A 20,049-nucleotide genomic window follows, 5' to 3' on the forward strand; every position below is an offset into this window, starting at 1 on the left:
CTTACCAGGAATAAAAGGTTTAGAACATGAGAGACAATTGTTGACTCTTGGACTGTATTTGTTGGAATACAGAAGGACGAGTGGGGGACCTAATGGAGGAATTTCAAATGCTAAAAGGCCTGGACAGAGTACATGTAGAAAGGATGTTTTCCATGGTAGGAGATTCTAAGACAGGAGGACACAACTTCACTATAAGGTTGTCAATTTAAAACAGACAAGAAAACATTTCTTTACTCAGAGGATCATGAGTTCGTGGAATTTGTTGCCATGTGAGGTGGATTAAAGACAGAAATTCATAGCTATTTGATTCATCAGGGTATCAAGGGTTACGAGGAGAAAGTTGGGAAGTGGGGCTAAGTCGGAGGATGGATCAGCTTATGATTAGAATGGTGGAGCTGACTCAATGGGCCTACTTCTACTCCTATATCTTGATACGAAGGTTGGAGGTCTTGTGGATAGTGTTGAAGGTTGTCGTAGGTTACAACAGGATATAGACAGGATGAAGAGTTCAGCAGAAAAGTGGCAGATGAAGTTCAATCCAGGTAAGTATGAGGTGATGCATTTTGGAAGGTCAAACTTGAAGGCTGAGTACATGGTTAACAGTAAATCGTAAAAATGCTGGAGAAGCTCAGCAGGTTAGACAATGTCCTTCATGTGGCAAAGGTAAAGATTAATCAATGTTTCGGACTTGAGTACTTCATCAAAGTATGAGCAAGTGCTGGCATGCATCTGAACAAAAGAGGGGGAGGGGTGGCAATGGCAGGAGATGATGGGTGGAGAAAGGAGGGAGGGGACAGCAGCAATCAGGGGAGGGGTGGGTGGGTGGAAGAACTGGAAAGACAGGAAGAGGGGAGGGGGAAAGGAAAGGCAAACTGGTTTAGTGGAAGGCAGTAGACAATATTAATGCCATCTGGCTGGAGGGTGCCCATACAGAAAATAAGGTGTTGTTCCTCCAATTTGCTGATGGTCTGGGAGGCCATGGAGAGACATGTGGGTCTGGGAGGTTGCTGTGGTTACAAATGGAGAGGAGGTGCTCTGCGAAATGATCTCCCCGTCTGCGAACAGTCTCTCTGATGTAAAGAATGCCACAAAGGGTGCATCGGATGCAGTAAATAAGTCCTCTGGATGTATGTGAAGTGTTGCTTCACTTGAATGGCCTGCTTATGCCCCAGACCATGGTGAGAGAGGAGGTGTGAGCACAAGGGTTGAATCTCCTGCAGGCAGCAGTGTGAAAAAACAGGGACCTTGCGTTCAAAAACCATAGATCTCGCAAGACTTCTGCAGAGGTTGATAGGATAGTTAAGAAAGTCTATGGTATGCTGGGCTTCATTCATCGGGGAAATGAGTTCAGGAATTGTGAGGTAATGTTTCAGCTCCGATTTATTCTCTGGTGAGACCACACTTAGAGAATATTGTGTTCAGTTCTGGTTACCTCTTTACAGGAAGTACATAAAAGCTATGGAGAGGGTGCAGAGGAGATTTACCAGGATGTTGCCTGGATTGGAAAATGTTTCTTATGAGGCAAAGCTAGCAGAGATGAGAGCTTTTCTCTTTGAAGTGAAGGAGGATGAGAGGCATAGATAAAGGCAAATAGCCAGCACCTTGGGTGTAGCAAGGATATCTTTACAAAGTGAGGGGAGGAAAGTTCAGGGCAGATAGGAGGGATATTGTTTTTACACCAAGTGTGGGTACCTGAAATGCCTTGCCAGGATAGTGGGGGAGGCTGAAACATTAGTGGCATTTAAGAGATTCAGACAGGCCGAGGGATGGAAGAAAAAGAGGGTTATGAAGCAGGGAGTGTTTGTTTGGTAGGTATATATGCGTTGCCACTACCTGGTGGGCTGAAGGTCCTGTGCTGTAATTCTGTTAATAGTTGGAGGATTCTCTACTGGACTGCTCATAAGTAATGTGGACTGCATTGGCTTAGTCCTTCACTCACACCCCTAGAGGATGGCTGAAGAGGGAGATTTTTGTGACATTTCATTTCAATTGACCATTTTCTTGCTAAGATTGGTGCAGGTTAAAATTGACTTCCAATGAAAAGAGATATGTTCCAAGACGACAGAGATTAGTGTTATAATCCATAAATAGTCACTTACTTTTCAGTTGAATTTTGTACCACTTTCCATTCAGAGAAAAAATATGCTTTTATGGTTCTAAATGTGTACTTTTATCAGATATCACCCTCCATTTCACTAATTTCATTGTATCTGTGAAGTTCATATTATCAGACTACTGTATTTTCATTCATATGTGTACACGCATATAACATGAAGAAAATCAAAAATTGAGTAAAATATTTTAGTTTAGTGTGCACACGCATATACCATGTGGGTGTAGTATTCTACATTCTCACTCGAGCAATTTGCATTTACTTGGGACATGAGACTAAACAATTTCTATAGTCCCACTATTTGCCAGTTAATCTTCCACGATTTACGCCTATTCAACTTCCCCCAGAGGTGTCAATCACCCATTATATGGATGATACTCCAAGTTTAATTCTGTCATGATTTAAAAAGTCTTCCTTTAATAGAAACCATATCTTGTTAAAATAGTGTGCAATTGAGAAATTTATAGTTTGATTTGATGCAATGAGGATGATTAAACTGATGCCATAAGGCAGAATTATCCGAATGTTGTCTCAGATCAGAGGCACTTGATATATTAATCTCCTCCCTCAGGGGATGGGTCTGGGCAATTATCATTGATAAGGTGTAGTGCCCGTGCCAGAATATCCTGTTTCTCAGAATACCGTGGCACTCAGGCCAAAGAGATTATCCCAAAATCAAAATTTTGAATTTTGCCATTTTGTACGTACCCAACTCTCTCTCTCTCTCTCTCTCTCTCTCTCGCTTTAAATTGTGCGCATTTTCAATATGTGAAAATATTCTTGTCTAACGCAGATTCATATAACGCGCAAGGGGGGGGGGTACCTGCTTTGTTAAAAAACAAAAATATGGTAATTTGAAACTAAAACAGGCCGAAATAATTGCACAACCCTGTTTGAAACTTAAAATAACAATTTAAAAGCAAGGTACAAGGTTTGATAATTAAAAACTTCATGTGAACACATGATTAACAGCTATAGATTTGAGAAGATGGCGGGGAAGCACCTTGTATAACAAGACAAAGAATTCAGCCTAGGCTCAGGAGTTTATTTATTTAAAAATATATAGTACATAAAATCAGTTAATATTCAAGCAAAATCTTGGATTCAGCAGCTTACAAAATGTGCAAGATCATGCAAGCATTTGACTTCAATCAGGCAGTACAATCATCTGCACTTAGCAACAAAAAACATCAGTGAAATCTTTAGTCGGTTTGAGTATGCAAAACTAGTTTGCTTTTACAAAAATGGAATGCACAATTCATAGCAGAGAAGCAGAATTTCCCTAATTTGTCTATGTTAATACATCACACACCCTTTGGACAATACCATAACTGCATCTTTAGATTTGTCCGGCAGGTTGCTATTTACCTTTCCCTTCAAATGCATCCAAGATTATTGAACTTCTATGAGAGTAAGTTTCACATTTTCAGCACTTAACAATATTTTGCTGCATTCTTTATTAGATAATTAATGACTAGCTTGTAACTATGGTTCCTGGTTTTGGATTCTCTACATCTACTTTTTTCATACCTGGACATCATTTAAAAACCCTTCCTCAGGTCAACTCTCATGCTGGAGGAAGCAGTCCTTGGTACCACAAATGAAGGGACTGCGAGATTCAGTTGAAACAGAACCATCAAGGTTGCAGTTGGTCTCATTCGCAGCAATGCTGAGTCTGCTTATAGAGAAGTGGTTAGGCAGCGCAAAATTATGTAAGTCTCAATGGACAAGACAAAGGTTCACAATTTTACATTACACATCGTGGACAGCACAAAATTCCTTGGTGTGCATAAAATGGACAACCCATCCTAGACCCACCAAATTAGTCAGGAAGGCACAGTAGTAGAACATGTTGACAACATTTACAGGAACACAATTAGGAGTGTCCTGTCTGTAACTACCATGCCAACAATAATGCAGCCAAAGCATTGGACCAGATGTCTACACAGAAGATCATCAAAGCATCTGAGTTTCTCTTTCCTCTATTGATCATATTTATCAGGAGTGTTGCTTAAATACAAGGATCAATAAATTATAGAGGACCCTTTCCATCCAGCACACGGTATCTTTGACCCACTACTATCAAGGAGGTGATACAGGAGCATTAAAATCAGGAATGCCAGGCTGGAAAATAGCCTCTCCCACAGTCTGAGGGATTGATGAACAGTATCCTGTAACTGAGTAAATCATCTAAAAATTTTCATACATAAAGTATTATTTAAAATAAATATGTGCTGTGTATTGTGTGTGCACTCTGCTATTTTAGCTGGGCGTAGACATCTTTCTCAGCACAGAGTGTCATACGGACCATCATCTTTTCAGCTGTAAACTCAGTCTCTACTTTAAACCCAAGCCAAAGAGAGGAGGTGCTCCAAGGAAGATGTTCCAGGTTGACAATCTCTTAGTCAATTGAAGTGAAAGCTGACTTCCAGGCAAATCTTCAGTCAAGGCTTGAGGATCCCAGTTTCCCCACAGACCCCTCTCTAGAAGAGCTTTAGGAACACCTAAAAACTATCATCCTGCAGACCTCTGAAGAAGCCCTAGGATTTCCCACAAAGATCCAAGACTGATTAGATGATGAAAACAACCATTGCTGTCAAAGAGGAGATTGGCACACTTTGCTCAGCCTTTTTCCGCCTTGTATGCAGCAATCTCCAGCGCAGGTTTTGAGAGATTCAGAACGTGTGGTGGACCAACCTCGCAGAGAGAATTCAGCTTTGTACAGACACCAGTGAAGCCCCGAAGGCGGTATACAGCTCTTCGCACTAGGTCCAGAGCCCCTTGCACAGTTCAGACAGCCAGGCACTCTACACAGTCAAGATGTCCATCCTGAACCAGTGGTCGGAACATTTCCAGGCTCTCTTCAGCCAACCATATGGTCCAAGACTCAACAATTCATCGTATCCCACAACTGCCAGAGAAAACAGAACTAGACAAGAATCCAACCCTAAATGAGACCCTCAAGGCCACAGAGCAGCTGAAAAGTGGTAAGGCAACAGGAGTCGATGGAATTCCACCAGAGGTTTGAAAGCAATGGGAGCTCAGCATTTATATACCTCAAACTCCAGTAGTTTTTTGACTGCTGCTGGGTACAAGGACTTCAGTGATGCAGTCAACATCACCTTGTGCAAGAACAAGGGAGAAAAGTCCGACTGCTCCAACTACCGGGTGATAACTCTGCTCTCCATCGCAGGAAAAATCCTCACAAGAGTACTCCTGAACAGACTGGTGTCCATCAATCACTGCAAAAGACCACCTCCCAGAGAGTCAGTAGGGCTTTAGAGCAACTGGAGCACCATCAACATGGTATATGTTCTCAAGCAGTTCCAGGTGTAAGAAACAGAACTGGCACTGTACATGACATTTGTCAACTTTACCAAAGTGTTCGACACTGTGACCAGGAAAGGTTTATGGCAAATCATGGAACAACTGGATGCCTCTCAAGGTTCTTCAGCCTGATCATCCAGCTACATGAAGATTAGTGTGGCCAAGTCAAACACAACGACCTCTCCGAGCCATTCTCACAGCACAGGTAACTGTGTAAAGCAAGACTGTCCTTGTGCCAACTCTCTTCACCATGTGCTCCAAAGAGCCACAGAAGACCCTGATGATGAGGACAGTATCTATATCTGATACCACATTGATGGCACCCTGTTCGACATGAGACAATTACAGTTCCACAGCAAGACATTGGAGCAACTCACTTGAGAGCTAATCTTTGCCAATGATGCTGCAGCATACAACATCCTGCTTTGCGAAGGCTGTCGAAGTCAGCTTGAATAAGACAGAAATTCTCATCACCCTGCACCTCAGGAAGAGTACCACCCTCCCTGCATTACCATTGGCAAGACAATCCACCAGTTCAGCAACCTGGGGTGCACCATCTCGTCAGATACCAAGATCGATAAATAGGTTGACAACAAACTGGCAAAGGCAAACAGTGTATTCAGCAGGCTGTACCGAAGAGTTTAGAACAACATGCATCTGAAGAAAGGCACAAAGATCAGTATGTACAGAGCTGTTGTACTGTCCACCCTCCTGTATGACTCCGAGTTGTGGGTCACCTGCTGTCACCACTTACAACTCCTTGAGCAGTTCCACCAACACTGCCTCCACACCATTCTCAACGCCCGCTGGAGTGACTTCATCACCAACACTGAATTCCTTGAACAGACAGAGGTTACCAGCATCAAGACCATGCTGTTGAATGTGCAGCTATGCTGGGCAGAGCACATCTCTAGGATTGAGGATCATCACCTGCCTAAGATTGTGCTGTAAGGCGAACCCTCCACTGGGCACCATGACAGAGGGGCTCTGAAAAAGAGGTACAAGGACTGTCTGATGAAATACCTTGGTGCCTGTCACATTGACCATTGCCAGTAGTCTGCTCTAGCCTGTGATTGCATGGCCTGGCATCACACCATTCACTAGTCTATCTCCTCCTTCAAGAACGCAAGCAGGACAAAAGGAGCTGGAGGAAGAACTGTGAAGCTACAGAACCAAACCCAGAACAGAATTTCCCTTGCAGCCGATGTGGCCGGGCATGTCTGACCCACATTGGCCCCGTCAGTCACCAGCGAGCCTGCAGCAGATGTGGAAACCCCCTTCCTAAATCTTCAATCGTGAAGCCAAGCCATAATATGTACAGCAGATAATAAAATTGAACTTGAAGGGACTTTGTTCATCATGCCCACTATTCCTTGCTTTTGGATGCTACCAAGGCCCTTTATTGACCTCCCCAGTCTGTCAAGGTGTTGATGAACCTGCCACTGAACAGATTGAGTCTCTGTTTGACAGGAAGGTCCAGCATTTTGACCAAGCAGACTCAACTGAAGTAACAAACAGCCTGTGCAGCACTAACATGTTAACATAGTAGCATTGAACACGTCACTGAAGTAAATGTATCTCCATTTTGTTCTCCTCAGCCAAAGACATTATCAATATTGGCATTGGAGAAGCCTTGCCTTAAGAGTTTCATGCAGAGAGATTTACAATTGTATTCCACAATAAAGCAGACCTCATGAGGCTAATCCCAACATTGCAACCCCCTTGGTTCTGCAGCAAGGAATTAGCTCCAATGATACAAAGTCTTGGGTGCTAATTCAGAAAGTTAACATAAGGGGGGGAGGGGGCACAAAGAATGGGACACGTCAAGTATCCAGTGTAATCACTGTGAGCTGACAGGAAGTTGGGTACCAGAAATATTTGACTAAGCAAAATAAATTTGGGATGGTCCACGATGGAAATGTGTAGTCACTATTGATTAGAAGAGGCAAACTCTTAGATAACAAGGGGCACCAAAATCAGCGAGGAGATAAACAATGAGATCCCATACTTTGCTGGCATCTGATGAGAGATTCATGGAGGATACAGCCCTGAAACAACCCCTTCATTGAATTGGCACTAACTGTTAAGCATCCACTTGCACCATTCCTATATTAATCAAGTTTTTAAAAAAAATTCTGTCTATGCTTCCATTAACTTTCCCCAGATTCTACCTCCACCTGCACACTAGGAATAATTTATAGTGACCAATTAAACTAGCATTCTTGAGCAGCATGTTAAGAAACCATCAAGGGAGAATCCTATTTTGTGCAATGAGATAGGTAAAATTAATGATCTAGTTAATGATCTAGTAATTAAGGACCCTCTTGAAAAAGCGATCATAGTATGATTGAATTTCTCATACAGATGGAGGGTACAATAGATCTACAACTAGTGTATTATGCTTGAACAGGGGAGACTACAACAGGATGAGGGATGTGGACTGGGAGCACAGGCTAGTTGGCAGAATCATTGAGGAACAGTGGAAGACTTTCAAAGAGATTTTTAACAGTGCTCAACAAAAATATATTCCTGTTTAAAAATAAGGGCAGTAAGAGAGGGAAGAGCCAGCCTTGGTTAACTAAAGAAGTAAAAGAAAGTATAAAATTAAAACCTCATGTTCAAAGAAGCCAAGAGTAGTGGGAAACTGAAGGATTGGGAAAACTTTAAAAGGCAACAAGAGACAACTAAATGGGAAATAAGGCAAGGGATGAAGGATTATGAAGGTAAATTAGCACAAAATATAAAAACAGATAGCAAAAAATTTCATAAATATATAAAACGGAAGAGGGTGACTAGAGTCAACATAGGTCCCTTGGAAAATGAGAAAAGGAAATTGATAGAGTAATGAGGAAATGACAGACATTGAACAGATATTTTGTGTCAGTCTTCAGGTGAAAGACACGTCCAGCATGCCAAAGAGTGGTGATAGGGATGCGAATGGAGGTGAGGGGCTCGATTAAAATAATTGTTACAAAAGAGATGGTGATGAGCAAACTAATGGGACTGAAAGCAGACAAATTCCCTGGTCCTGATGGGATGCATCCTAGGGTACTGAGGGAAATGGAGGGAGTTATAGTCGATGCATTGGTAGTCATTTACCAAAATTCTATGGATTCTGGGCAGGTGCTGGCAGAGTGGAAGACAGCAAATGTCATGCCACTTTTTAAAAAGGAATGTAGGCAGAAGATGGGTAACTATCAGCCAGTTAGCATAATGTCTGTAGTTTGAAAAATGCTTGAAGCTGTCATAAAAGTTAAAATAGCGAGACATTTAAAATAGAGAGGACCAATTGCAAAAAGTTGGGTTGCAGGTACAACAGGTTATTTAAGAAGGCCTTCATCACTAGAGGAATTGAATTCAAGAGCAGGGAGGTCATGTTGCAACTATACAAGGTATTGGTGAGGCCGCACCTGAAGTACTGTGTGCAGTTCTGGTCTCCAGACTTGAGGAAGAATATATTGGCCTTGGAGGCAGTACAGAAGAGGTTCACCAGGTTGATCTTGGAGATGAGAGGGTTGACCTATGAAAAGATACTAAATCGTCTGGGATTATACTCACTCAAATTCAGAAGAATGAGAGGAGATCTTATAGAAACATATAAATTATGAAAGGGATAGATAAGATAGAGGCAGGAAATTGTTTTCCCTGGTAGGTGAGACCAGAACTAAGGGACACAGCCTCAAGATTCAGGGGAGTAAATTTAAGACGGAGATGAGGAAAAACTTTTTCCCAGACAGTAGTGTATTTCTGGAATTGGTTGAGGCTACTTCATTAAATATATTTGAAGTTCAGTTAGATAGTTTTTTTTACATAAAAAAGGAATCAAGGGAAAAAGGCAGGTAGTGGAATTGAGTCAATGATCAAATCAGCCATGATCTTACTGAATGGTGGAGCAGGCTCAATGGGCCAGATGGCCTACTCCTGCTCCTATTTCTTATGTTCTTATGTCTTTGGGATGTGGGAGGTCAGGATTGAACCTAGTTCTCTGGAGCTGAGAAGCAATGGCTCTACTTATTATACCACTGGGTCACATATATTTGACAGTTTTCTGAAAGAACTCCCCAAACTAGTACTGCAAAATATTTTATATGCCAAGGACTGATGAACATCAGTTTAATAAATCATCCAGAAGACTCCTCAGTCAGTGCATGAACCATCACTATAAAACCCGACCGTCACTCTGGATGAAATCTCCGAGAATGGGCTTGAACCCATAAAGGTGAGTGTCACTAATGAGCTGAACACAACTTCAAAATGGTTTTGAGAATTAGCAAACAAATGGTTTTGACAGCTATAGCAAACTTCTACTCCAGATTCTTCACTGACACCAAATGACCATGAAAATTTGAACAGTAATCCATAATCACACCCAAATACAAATAGGGATGAGAGAATAGGGATGAAAGCCTTATAATAAACAACAAAACAAATTACACATCAAATTAAGCCAAGTGCAAGGACTCTTTTTCTATCATTTCCTATAAATACACACTTGGGTGGGTGAGGGAGGGTGTTCATTTCAGTAAGTATTGTGGTCATGCAGCAAAGATGAACATACATAGGGAAATGATACTTCTCAGACTATAATGGGAATCCAGAAATAAACAAGGTGTGGGGATAGGGACATTGATTGGATGAGATGAACTAAGGAGGCTTTTGTGGAGCATTAATACCAACATGAACTACCAGGCCTGTTTTGCTTTGTTGCAGAATTCTACGTAATCTTCCCAAGCCAAGGCCTGACCAGTAAGGTTGGCAATTCTTTTCTCCCACTGAAGCTGCTCCCCCAGCAGATTTTATTTTTGCTCTAGATTCCAGCATCTACTGTCTCTTGTGCCTCTGGAACTTGTTCTCAAGGCAATGAACTTGCTACATTTTATAACTATTCTTGAAAGATCACAGATTTTCACTAAAGCAGTTCCACAGATAGCCTTGAGAAAGTAAGGATAGATTCTTGCTTCACTGGAAATAAGAGACCATTACCTGGTCTTTTCCTGCCTTGTCAGCAGTTCAACCACATTTTTCTAGCATTATTTACTTTTTTATCACCTTTCCAGCAATTTTAGTTTTACATTCAAACTACACATATATTAAACAAATATGTAAACACTTCAATAAATAAACTCTATGTTCTACACAAGGTGTTTGCTTTCCTTTACTGTCACCTGAATTTTCTTATCGATACTTAATCTCTATTGCAAAAGTGAAGTGTTAATAGGAATTATGTTAATAATAAACACTGCTCTACTATTTACAGTGGTGGATATATTTTGTTGAGTTCATATTCTATGCATCAATTTCAGATTAAAACAATATTACATTGTACTCCAGAAGTCAACACATCTCACATAAGTATTGCTACTGGGTTGTTCAGTGAACAAAAAGTGCCTCAGGAACTTTAACACAATAGTTCACAATACAAGTAATAAACTGGACAAGTTAACAGCAACTCTTTTGATTTGTTCTGGTGGTTACTGCAAGATCCACTGCTGGTTTTCAAACTCCATGTGAAATTTTCACAGCCCAACGGTTCTGTGTAATCAGGACACGAGAGTCAATATTTGATTCAGTGTTGAATTTACCTTGGATTAGTAAGAAACGTTGGATGATTTATGCACTCACACTGAAAAGGAGTTGAATGGTTTGGTTTTCACCAAGATTCCCTAGGTCACATATGGACAGCCATCCATTCAGTAGTTATCAAACCAGTAATGGGATGGATCTTCTCTGTCGCACACCAGACAATATTACAACCTTCCATTTCATGTAGCAGAACTCTCATTTGCCAGGGACTGAGAGGAGCTACTCATAAGACCATGACATCCAGCTGATAGACAACAATCCCATTTTATAGACTAAGACAAATTTACCTGAATTTATCCTAAAGATACAAATCTTCAAATATCTGCATCAAATTGAAATATGAAATGTTATTAATATATGAACAATATTTCATCACAAAACCTTTCTCACGACACTACAGAACCATGAAGGCATAAATATTAATTAATACATTAATGGGAAAGTTAACAAGTTTACACTCAAAAATGTTGCAAGATCATCCACAATTTGGAATCGACAAATGGAGCATGTTTTAAATTACCCTGATCAACTTTATCTTATTTTTGCACTTTGGGAAACCGAGAACTACACCATTGTGGTCATGAAAAAGAAATTAGTGCTGTCAATTCTTCAATAAAAACAAAACTCTTTCAAATAGCAATTAACGTCCTTCACTTTGCTCTTTTGCTATGCCAATCTCTGAAATTTTTTTCATGTGAAAAAATTCCCCACAGACCATGAATTTCACTTTGTCTTCAAATAAAACAGGTTAGAATGGAAATCCACAGAGATATGGACTCAAGTCTTCATGCAGCTCTGAAGATGTATCTGTTCACTGTGGTGCACCTCATTAATGCTGAGAAGTTGAGTCATCCAAGAATTCCCTACATCAAGAGAAAAAATAAGGAATTACACAGGCCACAAATAATTTTATTTCCAGTTAATCTCTTGAATGCTTTACTTAAGCCAAACCAATGTGATACTATTTCATAATGGCCGGTTTCACAGACACAAGGCAGGCGTAGGCCTTAAAGTGTACTAGTTAAGCTAAAGCATTTAAGTAGCTTTCATGAAGGTGGCTTAAATTTGACATAGTCAGAGACTATTGTGTCTTGGAGTAAGGCAAGTAAGCCTAAATGAGAACACCTGGGATAAGCCTGATTAGGTGAAACATGAGCACATGCTGTTGGTCTAATTGCGCTTATAAAAAAAACTCAGAATGGAATAGAAAACATCATTACTGGTGTGAATCTTGAGACAAAACAATGGCAGAGGCAAAAAGAATTTGTTCAAAAAACTTCAGTGAGTAATAAAAAAATCCTACTAAAACGTGTCAAACCATCCAGTTATTGAACGTAAAAACCACACTACTGCTACTGAGCTAAATAAAGAGTGCTTGAGCCGAAATTTGCTATGAAATAAATGCAAATGTAACCACAAGAACAGTACAACATCAGGTGAGATATCTTCATTATTATTAGTATTTCATATTTTTCATATTCATATTTTTGTGACATCACTTGAATGATAACTACCTTTATAGACTCAGTGGTAGAACCTTAAACTAGCTTTAAAAAAGATTGAATGCAGAGATCAGAAGAGAGCAATTTAATACTGGTGGTGGACCACCAAAATAAAAGACAAGACTGACTTGCTGTCTGGAATAATAGAGCACCAGCAACCTCTGGATGGTAATACCAGACGTTGGCCATTTTGACAGCTCAGATGAAGAACTGAACACAAATGGAAAATAGACCAGAAGTGGTTACTTCCTTTGGTAAATATATTCCACTCTCTGTGTCAATCTTTATTGTTCTTTCACTCTAAGGACTATGAGTTTATTTGTGCTTCTAATGGTGTTCTTTTTCCAGAGGAAGGGAATCTGAACAGGTTGGAACTGAGTGTGTGCCCTCCACATCTGCAACAGCATCCCTGAGAGAAGATGCTACCACCACCTTACAGTAGAGAACTAAAAAGTTGACCATGCATGAAAAGTTAGACCGAGAATTTCATAAAATGAAATAACTGAAGGAAGAACATGAAATGAAAATGAGAATTCTACAGGTTGAATTGGATATGAAGTTGGAAGAGAGAGCTATGATTCAAAAAAGATACCATAGTGAGACAACTGTGATTAATAGCCATGGTGAACAATGATAAGTAAAAAATAAATGTTTTGTCATTTGAATATTCATGAGTGTGAGTATTTTAATCACCACAAACTACATTTTAAACCAGCCCTGGTTTAGTCACTCATTTAATTTTGCTGCACACGCTTTTAATTTTGTACAAAACAAGCATTATGAAAGAAAAAATAAGCCATAATGAATACATTCATATTTAAATGCATCCCATCTAGTTGAATTGCTGCAATGTGAAAGCAACTTTTGTGCAAGTCCTCATTGGTCAATGCCTGCCTCAGCCATGGGCACATCTGCTTGATCCTGATCTTCCATTGGAGGATCAGTACTGCAATGCTGCTTCAGGTAGTTCTGCAGCACAGCTGTAGCAATGATCACCTTGCAGCATCTTATTGGCTTGAAATGAAGTGTATTGCATAAACACTGGCATCAATTTTTCCATACTTCGCCAGCAGCATCAGGAAACTTGATGTAAAGATTCCTTAGTTCAAGGGGTCTCGTGATGCGGAGGAGAGAGTAGATGTATAAACCAGACCTCAAGGAAAAGTAGCAGTAAAAGCAGATAAATAAAGTCAGGAAAGCTAAGATAATAACATCCATCCCTCTAGTGAAGACATGAGCTCTATTGCATCTTTGCTGCTCAGCCGTTGTGGTATTTATGTATGGAGAAACCTGGCCAGGAATCCTGGGCAAGCATGGCGTCGGCAAGTGCAACGACAATGGGCGCCTCCTGTTGGAGCTCTGCGCAGAACAGCGGCTTGTCATTACAAACACCCTTTTTCAGCAGAGGGACAGCCTTAAGACCACCTGGATGCATCCCCGATCCAAACACTGGCACCTCCTGGACTACATCCTGGTGCGAGAAAGTGACAAACAAGATGTGCTCCACACCAGGGTCATGCCTAGCGCGGAATGCCACACTGACCACCGGCTGGTTCACTGCAAGCTCAACCTTCACTTCAAGCCAAAGCCCAGGAACAATAAAGCCCCCAGAAAGAGGTTCAATGTTGGAAAACTGCAGTCAGACGAAGCGAGAGGAAACTTCCAGGCAAACCTCAAAGCAAAGCTCGACGTTGCAACCCGCCTCCCGGACCCGTCCCCTGAAACCCTCTGGGATCAGTTGAAGACTACCATACTGCAATCCACTGAAGAGGTACTGGGCTTCTCCTCCAGGAAAAACAAGGACTGAGTTGACGAAAACAGCCAGGAAATCCAGGAGCTGCTGGCAAAGAAGCGAGCTGCCCACCAGGCTCACCTTACAAAGCCGTCCTGTCCAGAGAAAAAAACAAGCCTTCCGTCGCGCATGCAGCCATCTTCAGCGCAAACTCCGGGAGATCCAAAATGAGTGGTGGACTAGCCTCGCCAAACGAACACAGCTCAGCGCGGACATTGGCGACTTCAGGGGTTTCTACGAGGCTCTAAAGGCTGTGTACGGCCCCTCACCCCAAGTCCAAAGCCCGCTGCGCAGCTCAGACGGCAAAGTCCTCCTCAGCGACAAGATCTCCATCCTCAACCGATGGTCAGAACACTTCCAATCTCTTTTCAGTACCAACCGCTCAGTCCAAGATTCCGCCCTGCTCCAGCTCCCTCAACAGCCCCTAAGGCTAGAGCTGGATGAGGTTCCCACCCTGGATGAGACATATAAGGCAATCGAACAACTGAAAAGTGGCAAAGCAGCAGGTATGGATGGAATCCCCCCAGAAGTCTGGAAGGCTGGCGGCAAAACTCTGCATGCCAAACTGCATGAGTTTTTCAAGCTTTGTTGGGACCAAGGTAAACTGCCTCAGGATCTTCGTGATGCCACCATCATCACCCTGTACAAAAACAAAGGCGAGAAATCAGACTGCTCAAACTACAGGGGAATCACGTTGCTCTCCATTGCAGGCAAAATCTTCGCTAGGATTCTACTAAATAGAATAATACCTAGTGTCGCCGAGAATATTCTCCCAGAATCACAGTGCGGCTTTCGCGCAAACAGAGGAACCACTGACATGGTCTTTGCCCTCAGACAGCTCCAAGAAAAGTGCAGAGAACAAAACAAAGGACTCTACATCACCTTTGTTGACCTCACCAAAGCCTTCGACACCGTGAGCAGGAAAGGGCTTTGGCAAATACTAGAGCGCATCGGATGTCCCCCAAAGTTCCTCAACATGATTATCCAACTGCACGAAAACCAACAAGGTCGGGTCAGATACAGCAATGAGCTCTCTGAACCCTTCTCCATTAACAATGGCGTGAAGCAAGGCTGTGTTCTCGCACCAACCCTCTTTTCAATCTTCTTCAGCATGATGCTGAACCAAGCCATGAAAGACCCCAACAATGAAGACGCTGTTTACATCCGGTACCGCACGGATGGCAGTCTCTTCAATCTGAGGCGCCTGCAAGCTCACACCAAGACACAAGAGAAACTTGTCCGTGAACTACTCTTTGCAGATGATGCCGCTTTAGTTGCCCATTCAGAGCCAGCTCTTCAGCGCTTGACGTCCTGCTTTGCGGAAACTGCCAAAATGTTTGGCCTGGAAGTCAGCCTGAAGAAAACTGAGGTCCTCCATCAGCCAGCTCCCCACCATGACTACCAGCCCCCCCACATCTCCATCGGGCACACAAAACTCAAAACGGTCAACCAGTTTACCTATCTCGGCTGCACCATTTCATCAGATGCAAGGATCGACAATGAGATAGACAACAGACTCGCCAAGGCAAATAGCGCCTTTGGAAGACTACACAAAAGAGTCTGGAAAAACAACCAACTGAAAAACCTCACAAAGATAAGCGTATACAGAGCCGTTGTCATACCCACACTCCTGTTCGGCTCCGAATCATGGGTCCTCTACCGGCACCACCTACGGCTCCTAGAACGCTTCCACCAGCGTTGTCTCCGCTCCATCCTCAACATCCATTGGAGCGCTCACACCCCTAACGTCGAGGTACTCGAGATGGCAGAGGTCGACAGCATCGAGTCCACGCTGCTGAAGATCCAGCTGCGCTGGATGGGTCACGTCTCCAGAATGGAGGACCATCGCCTTCCCAAGATCGTATTATATGGCGAGCTCTCCACTGGCCACCGTGACAGAGGTGCACCAAAGAAAAGGTACAAGGACTGCCTAAAGAAATCTCTTGGTGCCTGCCACATTGACCACCGCCAGTGGGCTGATAACGCCTCAAACCGTGCATCTTGGCGCCTCACAGTTTGGCGGGCAGCAGCCTCCTTTGAAGAAGACCGCAGAGCCCACCTCACTGACAAAAGGCAAAGGAGGAAAAACCCAACACCCAACCCCAACCAACCAATTTTCCCTTGCAACCGCTGCAATCGTGTCTGCCTGTCCCGCATCGGACTGGTCAGCCACAAACGAGCCTGCAGCTGACATGGACTTTTTACCCCCTCCATAAATCTTCGTCCGCGAAGCCAAGCCAAAGAAAAGAATAAAAGTGAACTCTGACCAAATCCAAGTAGTAGTCCACTATGTTGTCCTCTCTGAAACTGAGCACACAATGAAGAGTTGAGAAAAATCCTTGAATGGCGAGTTGCACCTTTCCAACGGGCAACAATGATTGAAAACTCTAAATTATGAGTGCCTACACCCTGAATATTGATGGAAAACCAGTTCTTATGGTTCCTGTACTCCACAGGATCAGTTGATGGGAACATGACATCCATCAATACATCCAATCACTCCTGGGAAGTGCCCACATTCATAGAACTGCACTTTATATTTGGCTTGGCCAGCAGCAACAGGAAACTTGATGTAAAGATTCCTTAGTTCAAGGGGTCTCATGATGCGGAGGAGAAAGTAGATGTACAAACTAGATCTCAAGGAAAAGTAGCAGTAAAAGCAGATAAATAAAGTCAAGAAAGCTAAGATAATAACAAAAACAAACAGTAAGTTATAGGTAAGAAAGAAGTGGAGAGAAAAGAAGAAAATCTACCTTGGCAACCCCAATGTCCTGTGATGACAAGGAGAGGTGGCCTTGTGGTGAATAAGATGGTGGGGACTGCACCAAAGAAAGTGTCTCACTAAGATCAGTGAGGGATGGCCACAATAGCAGTGGTGGGGCCTGTCTGTTGGCAGGAGCAACACTGCCTGCAGTGCAAGGAGAGCCCAGTGAGTGGCAGGAACAGAGTGCCAGAGGGACGCAAGAGACCCTGGCCCTGCGTTGGAGGGCCAAGGGAGAAAATACAGGCAGCGCCGAGAGTGATTCTGCCTGCAATGTGGGAGATCTGTGAGTGGAGGGAGCAGAACATCGGCAGCGGTCCTGGCACCAGGGGCGTGGGCGATTCCAAACCTGTGTCGGAGGGATGGGGAGAAAATACAGGCTGCGCTGAGAGTGACACTGCCTCAAATGTGAGAGACCCGCAAGCAGCAGGGACAGCACGTCAGCGGGAAGGATGAGTCCAGTTACGCGTTATAGGCTTTGGGGAGTGTTGCCACCAGCAGAGCAACATGAGCCTCATGGGCAGAGGGAGTGGAGCATAGGCAGCACAGTTGAGTCAGACCTCATGTTGGAGGCGATGGAGAATGACACGGACGGTGAAGGGGAGCACGACAGGTGTGGCGGCTCGACATTTTAGGTAGGGAGGAGAAAGAAGATATATCAAGGGGAGAGGGGGTGCTCGAAGCCCTTCAGTGACTGAATGGAGGCTGTGGTGGACACCTCAGAAAGCAGAATTTTTAAAAAAATTAAAAGAACTGTCAATAGGGATGGGAGAGATTAGGAGGGCTATTGGGAATTTGTCTGGGAGGGTAGCTGAGGTGGAGGAGAGGGTCGAGGAGGTAGAAGATAGGGTAGGAGAATAGAAAATGATAGAGATGTCTGGGTAAAAGAGAGAAAAAAGATGTGGGAAATATTGGACAGGTTGGAAAATTTTAGCCACAGAAATAATGTAAAGATTGTTGGGGTGAAGGAGGAAGTTGAGGGAAGGGACCTGGTAGCTTTCTTCAGGGAATGGATCCCGAAGATATTGGGGCAGGAAAGAGTTGAGGGTCAAACTCCAAATAGAAAGGGCCCACCGATTTCGCTTCCCACGGCCTGGTCTGGGTCAGGAGGTATGAGGGTAAGGAGTGAATTCTTCAAATGGCAGGTGGACACCAGAGAAAGAGGAGATCTGGTGGAGTTTGAGGGGAGTAAAGTTCTTTTTTTACCTGGATATCAGTACAGTGCAACTAAAAAGGTGTAAAGAATTTGACCCAGACAAGAAGCTCCTGAAGGAAAAGAAAATTCATTTTACACTGCTCCATCTGGCGATCCTGAAATTGATGTTGCCCGAGGTGGGGGGATGGGGGGTGGGGAAGAAGTTTTCCTCAGGACAATCCCTGAGGAAAGCCACTGGGGAGAAAGTTATAGGAGGACCTAGCTGTAAATATTGTAGATATAACAAAAAAATGATTATTGTACTTTGCTTGTTATTAATATAAAAACTAAATACAAATTTGTTGGGATCTCTGGGGCAGTAGGGAGGCTGTGAAATGGGTAGATGAGTGCAATGAGCACGCTCCAGGATATGGTACCAAGGTTTTGTGGGTTGGTACCAGGAGACTATTTGGGGATATGTTTTGTCTTTTTATAAATTGTTGGTGGAAAAGAAGTAAAGATAATATGTTATTTGTTTTTTTTTTAGCTTTTGTTTTAATTTTCCAGAATTATTTTGAATGCGTCGGCAGAGCCAAAAGACCGAACGTCATGGACTGGGTGAGGGGCAAATGGTTTGAGAGAGAGAGATAAAGGGAGGGAATCTGGAGAAAGAGTGCCGGGCCAATGGAGGAAACAGTTAAGTTCTTGAGCTTCAATGTCAATGGCATCAATGGAGAAGTGAAGAGGAACAGAGTCTTAACACACGTTAAAAAACCCATCTTACAAGCAATGAGCATTAAAAATTAAAAAGGGGTTGGATGGGACATGTGATAGCATCCTCCTTTAACTCCAAGGCTAGGGGAGTAGCCATTTTAATAGGGAAAATGTTCCAGTAGGGGTGGAAGACTTGGTCATAGACCCAGTGGGAAGATTCTTAATGGAACACTGTCAAATATATTCGGAACCCTGTTCACTAATGAACCTATACGCCCCTAATTTTGACAATGAAAAATTTATCCAACATGTCTTTTTACACTTGGCAGAAGGGCAGGGAAATGTCTTAAATGGAGAGGATTTTAATTTTTGCCTGGATCCGCCATTGGATAAATCTGCAAAAAAAGTAACAAGAGTCAGGGTGGCAAAAACAACTCCAGCCTTCATGAAAGAGTTGAATCTGGTGGACACTTGGAGACATTACTCCTTCTACTCGAAATAACATGATTCTTACACCAGAATTGACTTATTTCTAAGCTGAGCTAGAGGGTAGAATTGTAGAAACTGAGTACACAGCAAGATCATTCACCTTTTACTTTAGCCAGACAAACAAGCTACGGATTACAGGTGATGCCTTAATCTGTTGCTATTGAAATAAAACAGAATTTTGTAGTTTTATTAGGGCTCAAGTAGAAATATTTTGTGAGAGAAATTGTACCTCTACTGTCAACAAATTTCTGTTATGGAATACACTAAAAGCTTATCTGAGGGGACAAATAATTGGATACAATAAAGGCATTAAAAAAGAGTATATGAGGGAGGTCAATGAATTGGAACAAGAGAAAAATCAATTAGAAAAAAACTAGCAAAAATCAGGCTCTGAGGAAGAATACAGAACGCTAATAAATAAGAAGCTCAAGTAAAATACCATGCAAACATAGATGATGGAAAAAGCGATATTGAGATCCAAACAAAAGGTACTACAAGCAGAGGAAAATAACCCATAAGGTACTGTCTTGGCAGCTGAGGGCGGAGGAAACTGCGCGGTCAATTAATGCAATCCAAAAAGAGGCAGACAGGATCTCTTATAAACCAAAAAAAAATGAAAAATTTAGGCAACGC

At 42.6% G+C, this 20,049-nt stretch overlaps 1 protein-coding gene across 1 annotated transcript in view; it reads right to left on the reverse strand.

Annotated features, from left to right (window-relative positions):
* Positions 1 to 3,144: 3,144 nt before the first annotated feature.
* Positions 3,145 to 20,049, reverse strand: part of abhd12 (abhydrolase domain containing 12, lysophospholipase) — a 161,641-nt gene continuing 144,736 nt past the window's right edge. The window contains exon 13 of the mRNA XM_069931906.1: positions 3,145 to 11,886. Within this exon, the coding sequence (XP_069788007.1) occupies positions 11,853 to 11,886 (34 nt within the window). The 3' untranslated portion in view covers positions 3,145 to 11,852. The remainder of the gene's footprint in view (positions 11,887 to 20,049) is intronic.

Source organism: Narcine bancroftii, chromosome 4 (assembly GCF_036971445.1).
Source record: "Narcine bancroftii isolate sNarBan1 chromosome 4, sNarBan1.hap1, whole genome shotgun sequence".
Classification (NCBI taxonomy): domain Eukaryota; kingdom Metazoa; phylum Chordata; class Chondrichthyes; order Torpediniformes; family Narcinidae; genus Narcine; species Narcine bancroftii.